The following is an 11,385-nucleotide window of genomic DNA, read 5'->3' as shown; positions in this document are numbered from 1 at the left end:
GGACCCAAGCCCCCGAGGCCCGGTCCGGGTCCCAGCCCAGAGACGGAGATTTATTGACTTTTTAAAGTACAAAATGATTGAATATATCAATAGAAGAGATAAACATATGGTTTGTGAACAGGTACAGTCATTTCATGCTCCTTCAGATAGCTGTGGTATCTGTTTACATATAAACACTCAGATGGAGCTGGAATGAAGGGACACCTATGGAGGGGGGGGCTCCATAGGTGTCCGCATCTGATTTTGGTATAAAGTGTGTTTTTACTATGCCAGATTCCCCTCTGCTTGCATAACATCTTTGGTTTACTGTCAAAACAGTGTGTCTGAGTATGTGAAAATGAGAATGATTGCATGGGCATCACAGTGAAGCTGCTGTATCTAGGAATAAATGTTTAAGAAACAGCAATCAAGCAACTGTGTACCAGAAAACTCTAAAACTATTTACAGAAAACCTGATTCTGATTAGAATTTGTCCCCTGCTGACTAATCCCTTGAAATGGGGTCAAGTTTCTGCCACATTGGTCATACTTTCACATGCATTTTGGGAAGGGTTGGAGTATGGGGGGGATCTTAACAGTCTGGTTGCAGAACAATAAGCTGGTTATCTTTAATGTATGAGATTTGGATTTTTGATGGGAGAGTAAATAAATGACTGTACAGAATCTCTCTTAACAAGCACAATAGCTGAAGCCACCTTTTTAGGTTCTTTGAATGGATTTCTAGCACACTTCATGCCTCGAAGCACATTGCTCTCTTACAGAAGCATAAATGAGGTTGTCCCATAGATGCATTGGAGTTGTAGATGTTGTTTCTATTGGAATTGTCAGTGTAGCCATGAGGCATCTAGTCTGCTGGAAATCTAAAGCAAAAGAGGATCTAAATCAGAGCTTCCCTTTGTGAACTCAAAGCACAATAAATCTTATAATGTCTGCATGGCATAATTTAACAGTACGTGACCATCCATGAAGCATAATCAAACTACATACTGAACTTATGAACTGAGATCTCTTTCTTCCCTTAATGAACACAAACACACTTCTCTTCAGTTTTATTGGCATTTATTCTAAAGGGAAAAATATAGAATTCAATAAATATTATGGCAACAACATTGACAAAGACATTTTGAAGGTGACATCAACATTCAAGAAAACGTGTGTATACACCGGAAAGAAAGGATTGGGAAAAGAAAATAGGGACACGGGCGCTGAGCTGACAAATGTGACAGCACTGGCATTTGAACAAGCTAATTGAGAAACTGATGGTCACATTAAAAGTGCATCAATACCGTTGATATTTAAACAGCTGCGTCATTGCACTGTTGTTTGAGAGGAAGGAAAAAAACACTAGTTCAAAAACACTTGTTTCTCAAGACTAATTTTGAAATTGACACAAATCTCTTACATTATGTGACATTACTGCGGAGGTCATGATACTCAAACACTGAAATGACCCAAGGAAGAAAAAAAATACAATCATCCTTTCCGAGTTAAGGTCTGGTCACAGCTTAAAGTCGAACAGCAAAATTCATCTCCAGAGGTTTGCGAAACGTGCAGTGCAGTGAGGGCTAGCAAGCTAACTGCTAAGTGGACTAGTTAAAAAAAAAACTAAAAAAAAAACATGTAATCTGTATTGTGGCATTTATGGTATTCCAAATATCTGATAATCTCTTCTTTTAATACTGAAGAGGGCAAAGTCCTTCTAATTACAGTGAATGTATGTTTCTGCATTAAATCTGCGCCATAAGTATGATGTAACTCTTCTAAAGCCCTACGTGATAAACTGAAGTGCAGAAATGTACTAAAAATGTAACCTACACATTGAGTCAACATAGCCCACACAGGTACAAATGGTGGCAATACCATCTGTCATAGGCTACATGGTAGACTCAGCATGTAAGACTAAATTGAGCTTTAGCAAGTTTACCACATATCAGCAAAGTTCTTCATCCTTTGGTTGTCTCACTCGTTTATTCAGTGACCAATACAGTAATCCAGTTTGCAGATATTTACCGTATGAGACAAAAACTGTTCCTGTCATGGGATGGTTCATTCCTGCAGAGGTTTTCGTAGTCTAGCTAATCGACCACAGCTTCCTCCAATTTGGACATTTAGGGTAAGTTATTGTTGATCTTCTTCTGTTTGAATCCTCTTTTAATGTGCTGTGATTCGTGACGCAAAGATTCCAGCCTGTTAAAATTGAGGGGATCCTCCAGAAGATGAGAAAGTAAGCCAAATACCAAAAACTCCAGTTTTTCTAATGTCACTTGGGGCTAGCTCCAAAAGCAAGTCCATCCCCAAAGACTCCTATATTAAAATGCCTATATTTACAGCATTTATTAATAAACAAAAAAATAATAATATCTGCAGGCTGGTACAGGAAATAGTTTGAACCTTGATGACACCTCTTAACAGTTTTTATAACTCGTCCAGCAAAGGAAAAACTTCTCTGGCTGCAAAAACACACTGGTTGTAGGTCTAAGGTGAAACGGCTCTCAGCTCCTTTGTTCTGTGACGACCTTCTGATTTTATATGCTCAATTGCTAGAATTGGTTCATAATGAGAAAGAATTGTAATGATCCTCATTATAGAACAAAGGATATAGCTAACTACAACTGTTAGCTAACAACCTGTAAATATACAGTCTCCATGGTCTCCATTGGTATCTCAGTCATATCTGCCTCGTGCGCTTCAAATCTAATTTCAAATCACCAAGATGGCAGCCGACTAGCTTACTAATCAGTAGGTGAAATCACACTTGCTACATCTATCTTTTATCTGTGGTTTGCTTCTGTTAATCCAAGTTATATATATCTTCATCCAGCTCAGATCTGGGAGCAAAATTCTAGTATTTTATCAGTCAATTGACATTTGTGTATTATATTCAAATGGAGCTAGCTAACAAAGCTCGTTAGCATTAAGTCACAACTTCATCTTCTTGTCCAAAATGTAACTTTTCGTTCAAAAAAACCCAACATGGTTGTGGCTAGCATTAGGGTTGTGGATAAGTCACAGTGGCTATGTCCATATTTCATATACAGTGTTCTATTTTTGGTTGCTAATTTTTGTTAAGCTAAAGCTCACTGGACCCATTTAGGGCCCAACAAAAGGGTTAAAGTACACCATTTCTGTTTTTGGAGAAAAAAAAAGGCTAACCTGCACTGTTGCAGTGTGCATTTGTTTTCATGAGTCTATCCATAGTTGCTGATGTAAGAGAATGTAGTATTGGTTCAATCTCATCAGGATGAAAATAAAGCAATGACACAGTTATACACCAATGACTTCACATTACACCGACAACATATCAGAGACAGGGGACACTCAGCTTCATGTTTCCATTGAAAGAAATTAAGAAATTCTTCTAATCTGTTCTGCACACAGACTAACAGTTACAGGAGTAGAGGTGGGAGTGAATCAGTTTCAAACCACAGTGACGAGTTCTTGTATAAGCCCTCCGAGGAAGAAGTCTTTGATCCAGCACAAACAACAGCAGTTCCTCTTTATTTCCTCCCCCTGAGGCAGCACCCCCCTACCTACCACCCCATTGCCGGCTCTCGCTCTTATTCAGGAGACCACATGTTCCTACGCATCTTTTTATAAATGAGCATTTCCTAATGACATCATTCCCTCTGCTCATTTCCTGTTAGCATGGAAAGCCTTGACTGCATCCGCTTTGTCCTCCCAGAGGAAGCAGGTCACATCCCCAGGCAGGTGATAGATAGCTTCCTCTTTTGGTGGGGCAGGGGTGGGGGCCGCGTTGAGTGGGATGCTTACTATGCATTGAGTTTTCATTGGTGCAGAGTATTCCAGTAACATGTACATGAATTAAGCTTATAGAACCCCTTTCCAGACAAATAAGGGGTCTTTAGCATGCAGGAGGGAGCATTGCCCCATAACTTCCTGCTTGCACTGTGCTCTGTCCTCATTCTCCTCAGTCTGATCTGATTTAGTCGGTGCAATCACATGACCGAGCAACTTTTGGCTTTGTCCTTCCGGAGGTCCGAGGCCACGGCCGCCAGGTCAGGTCTACCAGGCATGTGTGAAATCCTCTTGCTAGCACGGGCGGTCTTGCTGCGTTTGACGTTTTTGTTGTTTTTGTTGATGCAGGCCAGCGTGGCCACATGGAAAATGTCTCTGACGCTGTTTTCTGACTGCTGGGCCGAGCACTCGATGTAGGGCGCCGAGATCTGCTTGGCCATGCTGGAACCCTAAGAAGGAAAACGTTCAGGCTTACTGAGATTCTGTTTTTTGTAAAGAGCTTGCGTCAATAACAAAAGGATTTGCACACTTTCACAGGGGTCAATTAAACACAGCAATGACCTGATTAGAGTCAGGAAATTGGAACCATCTACCATTTCAAAATGTTCTTTTAATCTACAAACCTGGTCGTAAGAAACTGGCGCTTGTCGATGGTTGGAAAGCTCCACAAGTGTGCTCAGATCGGTGCGCAGGTCCGACTTGCAGCCGACTAACAGCATCTTGGTGTTGGGACAAAACTCCTGGATCTCACCTTTCCACTGTGAAGAAAGACAAAATAGCCTCAATCATTCAGGAGTTCTGACATAAAAATAAAATAATTTTGTGTTTTAAAACAATGTTTTTCTTGTGAGTGTGTTCAAATGTTTGTTGCTGTAATAAAGAATTTGATGAAATCCCCCCCCTCACCTGCCCTTTAAGTACAAAGGTTAAAGCTGCCACTTCCTGAAGCCCCTCATTTCTTTGAACCCTAGAAAGGAACTAGAAGTAATCTCCATGTTTCCTCCCTGACAACAATAAACGCTCTGTGATCAATGGCATTTCTCTTGGGGCTTTAATCTGAGGCTAATGTGCCTCAGGGCTGGCTGTCTGGCTGGTCAGGGGATCAAGTTCATTGACATCTGAGGAGGAAGTTTGTTTGTAAAATGTGTCTGAACAACCTAAAAGCCTAAACCGAGGTTAAGTCTCATGTAGACGTTCATCGTCTGAAATGCATTCTTCGACTAGCACAGCTTTAAGCACTTTAAGCTTCAGTTTAAGCTTAGCAATTAGCTGTATATGACGTGTTCCCAATTACTCACGACAGGTTCAATTACAGTGTGCAACACAAGACAACAAATGGTTAGATAACTAATGTTACCCATCAAAGCGGCAGACTGAAAGGGACAAAAAATCTCAGTGCATCTGAGGTCATCTCTGTTCCTAATGAGCGAGACAAAACTGTTTCTGTCTCGACCGCTAATTCTGGTAAACGTGAGTTGCTTTGAGAAAACATTCCAGGTTGGCAGAAAGCAGCGCAAAAACAGGAAATGCCTTGCAAAAATAGGAGCACATGCCAGGTGTGTTTTAATGTGGGAAGATAATGACTTTTACATTTTGTAGTTTCTCCACCAGTCAGATGACTGACACCACCTGTGTTGCTTGATGTACAGCACACGTTTGGACATGTGAGAATCAGCCAGTGACACGTCCAGCCACAGCAGGGTTTTGACCTGACACTGAAGTCACATTACAGCTATACGACTTCACATGACTGAGATCACAGAAAAAAGAAATGACTGCAGACCTTTGATCCAGGCCTCTGTCACCAGTTCAAACAAAAATCAAAGTACTTGAGTGGAATGTTTAAAAATAGAGCCTAAAGACGTGTTTCCTGCATGGATTTGCCCGAGAGGAGCAACAAACCTTTTTCATTACGCTGTCGAGCGTTTCTGGGCGGCTGATGTCGAAACAGATGAGCACAGCATCGGAGTCGGGATAGGACAGGGGCCTCACGTTGTCATAGTATGGAGATCCTAAAACAAAGGAAAACAAGAAACTTGAACTGCATTCACAGAGTTGCGCAAGGACAAAACTGCTGTATGCATAACTGTGCGAGCACCCTCTTTTGTTCCAACAGACAGCAAAGAAACACGTGGCCAGCTCAGGCTAAGAAATGTTCCTGATTTAATTTGCAGTTTTGCTATTATTGGATAATCTTCACAGGGATCCAGCTCAAGGGACATCAGAAGAAACTTGTCATCAGAGCTGCAGAACAGAAAACTGAATTACAGAGCTGATTAGCAGAGGTGTTCTTATTTAAAACTTTATAGATTTCATTTTTTATTGGAAGACCTGAAATATGTCTAGCATTGAAGGCTTTTGCTTAAACAAATGAAATAACAGTATTCGAGTGAGGGGCAGGATCAAAGTCTGTTTCAAGAAAGCACAAGGAAGACCAAATTATCACTTGAGCACTACAGATAGTTATTCTCATACGTCATGATTGCAGCTCAGCCATAATCCATGGCAACTAGGCGAGAAAAACAAATAGTGCCGCATCAGTAGAAAAAATGTGCTGACTACAACAAGATCGTTTACTGAAACAGAAAATCTCTCTGAAGGAATAGAACTTCAGAGCGAGGAAATGACTCCCTCCTCAAATTGAAACCATGTGCAAGGGCGACGCCCATCTCACCGCCTGACTGAAGCACATCGGAGGTTGGGGGGAGGGGAGCTTGCCGTCATGTCAAGGTGAGTCAAGATCACATGGCAAGCAAGAAGTGACCACACACACAAGCAGCTGCCAAGAATCTGGGGAATTTTGTTTTTGGTAACTTTAGGTTCCCTTGGGAAGTCTTTTATAAACACGGCTGCAGAGAAAATTCTGGAATGCACTGGTTCACACACACACACACACACACACACACACACGCACACGCACACACACTGCTGGTGTTCCTAATCTAAACAGTCTGGATGGGAGATGACATCGTTTTAAACAATGCTTCCAGGCCTGGGCCCCACACAACAAAGCACGACTAAAGTGTGTGTACAGACATCTCAAATATCCATGTCCATAATGTTCCACTCCATGTATATGCAGGAGATCCCAGTTATTATATAGAATTACACAAGAATTAATATTGCATGTAATTCAACACTTGGCATGAAAAATTGCACATTAAGCTTTGCTAATGGCAGAACTGCTTTTCATTTAGCAATGTTTACAAAAAAATGATCTTAGCCAACATATACACATTTTATTACACTAAAAATTCTGCCAAAACACCAGTCAGTCCGACGTGCCAGCTTGATTCTAGATCTGGGCCAGACCTGTTTTCTGTAGGCCTGGGCCACATAAACCAAGCCACAATCAAGCCAGATATGGCATGCCATCACATAGACAGTGCCATCTATGCCAGGCCTGGATGACATACGTCTTATCATGTCAGAAGTCAGCCAGCAGTGCCGACTTGATACCAGATCCTGGCCAGACCTGCTTGATGTGTGGGCACTAACACACACACAGACACAGTTACTTTACCAACTGACCCCTGAGCTCCTAAGTGTCCCTCAAACCTCATTCAGGGATCCACTCCTCATTTCTGAGGACAGAAAGTGCACATTCCCTTGGTTTCCTTCCATAAAAGGTATTTACATCCATGTCCTCTAACTATGAGTAGATTGTAAAGTAAAAAAAACATTGACTATGATCATATATAAATGCACACAAACACATCTCTACACACATATGCAAATGCATTATATTGCCTGAAACAAAAAAGAAAAAATATCAGGCTTACTGCGCAGTGTTGCCTTGAGGCAACGAATGAAAATTAACTTTTACTGTATAAATAAATTGAAAAAAAGTAGAACAAACAAATATGCTTCTTAACATATTCATGCACATACAAGTATTTTTAATATACATTTATTTCACTATAAACATGTAAAATAGTGATCTTTATTTTGCCTCCTAATGGAGAGGTCTCTCATGTACTGCAGCTTGCAGAAAGGGGTCCTGCCCCCCCCAAATGAAAGTCACACCACCTTCAACTCATCGTTTTATTGGAAAGAGATATGCCTGGTAGCATTATTTCCGAAAAAAAAAAGTTTTTCTTTTTTGAAGGGCCAGTGTAAGGCATGAAAATGTGGTTTGTTGCCTCAGGGCAACGCTATGCAGTAGAGGGTTAACAAGTCTGGGACCTGTCTTGACCTTTGTGGACACTCCCGGTGAGATCATGGGTTCAGTCACTTGTTTTGGGTCAATTGGTAGTTGTCAATCACAAGTCGTTAGCCAATAAGCATTTGGTTTCTCAGTCAGAACCACCTTTCTTGTCGCATCCAGTGTCATGTCGAGGTAGCCACATGAGTTTTCAGGATAGGTTTTTTTTGCAGTAGATTTATCACCCTCATCGGTATATTGTGTGTATCCGTTCAACTCCTTAACAGTTGTGGTGGACTTCCCAAGAAGGCGGTCGCCTTTTCCAAACATGGGACAAACGAAGTATTTCCAGTCTTAACAGTAAAATCCACAGTATCACCATTACAAAAGTTCAAATTCACGAGCTAACTTATACAGTCTGATATATTGGCTCAAAAAGGATTATGATTATGATCTTGGCCTATCAAAGACGTGTCTGCATTGATGCATATAACCTGAATTTTTTGCTCCCTATTAATCTGTACCTGCTCCTAAAATCTAGTGTTGGAATGAACTGAATAAATTATTTTGATGTCTTGATCTAAACAGTGTAGTTTGGATGGGAACTCTGAGTGTTTTGGAAAGCAGCCTGATAGGTGATACCGCCTAAACAAAAGGCCAGATGCTGAACTGTTATCAAGGGAGCACAGCAAATACAAGGCGAGGAGGAAGGTGGTATCCCCCACAAGACCACAAGAATTTATTTCTTTCATGACCGTCTCGCAATCGATCATGACCACAATGGGCTGTTCGATTGTTTTTATTCCAGAGCTCGTAGCCTGGAACAAATCAGTGGAAAAATAAAACCTTGCGACTAAAAGGGCATGCTGTAGAATCGGTTGACATTTCACAATGAATAGACTGTTTTTATTAACCTAATGAGAGGAAATGCGTATCTGAGCTGCAGTGTGAAGTTGCTGTGTTATTATGTCTGCACACATTTCTGTGAATTTACCTGCACGTTAGTGCATTTATAGCAATAAATCCAACGTAAATCCACTGCAATTTCAACATGGTGCATTTAAAATTCGACCCTCTATGGAAGCGTTTTGCTAATAACTTTTAATAGCAGATGTTTCCTTCTTTGTTAGCTGTTTAGAGTCGTTACTGCGTTAGCTCTGCATCTGAGACCAGCCTCTGCTTTAAGGTCATCTTCCTGCCAAATGGAAAGATAAGAGGAAATCCCACAGCTAACACACACACAAAGACCTGGTAACTGTCATCTAATTAGCTCCTGTCATTGTTCTCCCACAGGATCTCTAAATCTGGAAGAAAGACACACACCCTGTCCTCCCTTATTCTGTCCTTTCGATATGTCCTCCATCCTCTCTCGCCTCCTATTAACCGTAGCCTGTCTTGTGTCTTGCTGTTGGGCACAATGACATAAGCGGAAACTGTAGAATGCCATTAAATGCTCACTGTTGTTGTGATCAAGAAATAAATAAATGCAATGCAATTAATGCAATGAATCTACATGAAATAATGTGGAAAACACATTCTGGTCTATTCATGCAATCTCAAAATATTCCATAATGTGAAAGACATACAACTTCACACAATAACAGCTTTTGCTTTATCTCACACAAGCACATGCAGACCTGAGGTAAGCCAGCTGTGGCTGACAGTCTACAGTCTGGATGTATAGCAACAGATCTGCAGGCCTGCTGGTTTACTGCATAGCTAACATAGCTGAGCAGAACGGAGCTGCTGGGCGGTGAGCTTGTGTGTGCATAAATACATAAAAAGAGGCATTAGGCCTTTGGGGGACACCTGTGGAAACAACAGATGTTGACAGGCACGTCTAGAAATACAGCACTATCAAGTTTATACGGCTCGCCTGCCAAGCACACGCACTACAATTTGCACTTATACACTTATGACTATCTGCTGTAGTTGCTGTGGTTACCATGATATTTGTTTGTGTAAATCTAAAATCTGGACATGAAGGATTAATAAAGTAACCTTTGGTATCACAAAATATGCTCAAATATAGCAGGTTAACAAAAGATATCTTTGGACGCAATTTAATAATTCAGTGTGTACTGTGTTAAATAGCCAAATCTAATATAGCAATACCATTGTAACACACTGGTATGTTGTGTTAACACATGTAAGTGGTAACTGGATGTACTGGTACTTATAGAGCACATTTATACTCAGTTTGAGCACTCAAAGCACTTTCTACTACGAGTCCCATAGCCTAGCACTTTTATCACACTCACACTGGATGTGTAGGGGGCAACCTGAGCCACTGTCGCCCCTGTTGTGCATGTGTGTTATGTTAAAGTTCACTATGATGCACTACAACATGCTCTAATACCTTAAAAAGTATATTATTGAAAGTTATGCAACATATAATAGGTGAGCAACCATTAAGATTTAGCATTATAAATGTGTGTCATGTGTCATAATACATACATAATACTTCAAGAAGCCTGGAGAACTATTCCTGAAGACTACTTAATTGAAAGACAAAAAAAACTTCCCAAATACTTCAGCAAATGTTGCCAATTTCCAATGAAATTGTAAAAATTGACTGTTTTCTTCCGTATATTGGATTTATATTTCTTCATGTTTCAATAAATATAAAGTACCGTTTCAGTACATCACGGCACATTACGTTACACTAGGATCGATTGCAGTGTAGCTAAATTTGTTTAAGATACAATACTATCTTATGGCACTCCATGAGCCATGATAAAGTCTCGAAATCAGTAACTGAAGAAAGTCCACCAGAAGGGCTGAAAACAGGAAATCTATTTCCCTTCTCAAATTGTGTAATCCAGCTGAAAGAAACTTCCTGAAAAGACATTGAGATATGATAAACTTTACTTATACAAGCTTTTGAGAGGTTACTTTGGCCACAATAACAAAGTACAAATTGGGTAAGAGTCAAGAGTCGGGCCAAACAGGATGCTGATGAAGCATTTAGGACAGTCAGATGTTTCTCAGTGATGGGCAGTGATAGGACACGTGCACGGGGAGCCAAGAATGCAAAGTGCTCAGTGTGAAGGCCGGACATGGATTTTAATGTCAGGTGTTTAAAAAAAAAAAAAAAAAAAAGTCCTTCCATGACATTAGCAGACAGGAAGTCCATTAATCTCTCCCAGGATCCCACTGCCCTTCAGTTCATACACTGCTTCACCATCACCATCCCATTGTCGGTCAGCAAATTCTACCGTGATTCGATTTCTCCCCTCTGGAAACGAGGTAAGGCTTTAGTGATCCACACCACTTCTCTTTCACTGGCTGAGGATCTGGGCCTGCTGGGTACAAAGGGGGTCTTTGTAGTGGAGGAAGTAGAAACCTTTAGTCTGAGGAATGCCAGACATGCGGCTCCAATTCGCTGAACCCAGAAATGTGATCCAATCCAACAATGGTTACAGACTGAAGAATCGGGGGGGGAGTGTGTGTGTGTGTGTGTGTGTGTGTGTGTGTGTGTGTGTG

The 11,385-nt window shown here is 40.9% G+C and overlaps 1 protein-coding gene across 1 annotated transcript in view; it reads right to left on the bottom strand.

The window, feature by feature from the left end:
• Nucleotides 1-1,041: 1,041 nt before the first annotated feature.
• rnd3a (Rho family GTPase 3a) overlaps nucleotides 1,042-11,385 on the bottom strand; it is a 14,190-nt gene continuing 3,846 nt past the window's right edge. Inside the window, exons 3-5 of the mRNA XM_005739868.1 lie at nucleotides 5,658-5,767; nucleotides 4,379-4,513; nucleotides 1,042-4,204 (exon numbers count right to left, since the gene is read on the bottom strand). Of these exons, the coding sequence (XP_005739925.1) occupies nucleotides 3,956-4,204; nucleotides 4,379-4,513; nucleotides 5,658-5,767 (494 nt within the window). The 3' untranslated portion in view covers nucleotides 1,042-3,955. The remainder of the gene's footprint in view (nucleotides 4,205-4,378; nucleotides 4,514-5,657; nucleotides 5,768-11,385) is intronic.

Source organism: Pundamilia nyererei, unplaced genomic scaffold, assembly GCF_000239375.1.
Source record: "Pundamilia nyererei isolate P.nyererei 1_Seehausen unplaced genomic scaffold, PunNye1.0 scaffold00094, whole genome shotgun sequence".
Taxonomy (NCBI): Eukaryota; Metazoa; Chordata; class Actinopteri; order Cichliformes; family Cichlidae; genus Pundamilia; species Pundamilia nyererei.
This window is presented reverse-complemented; position numbering and strand designations above follow the sequence as displayed.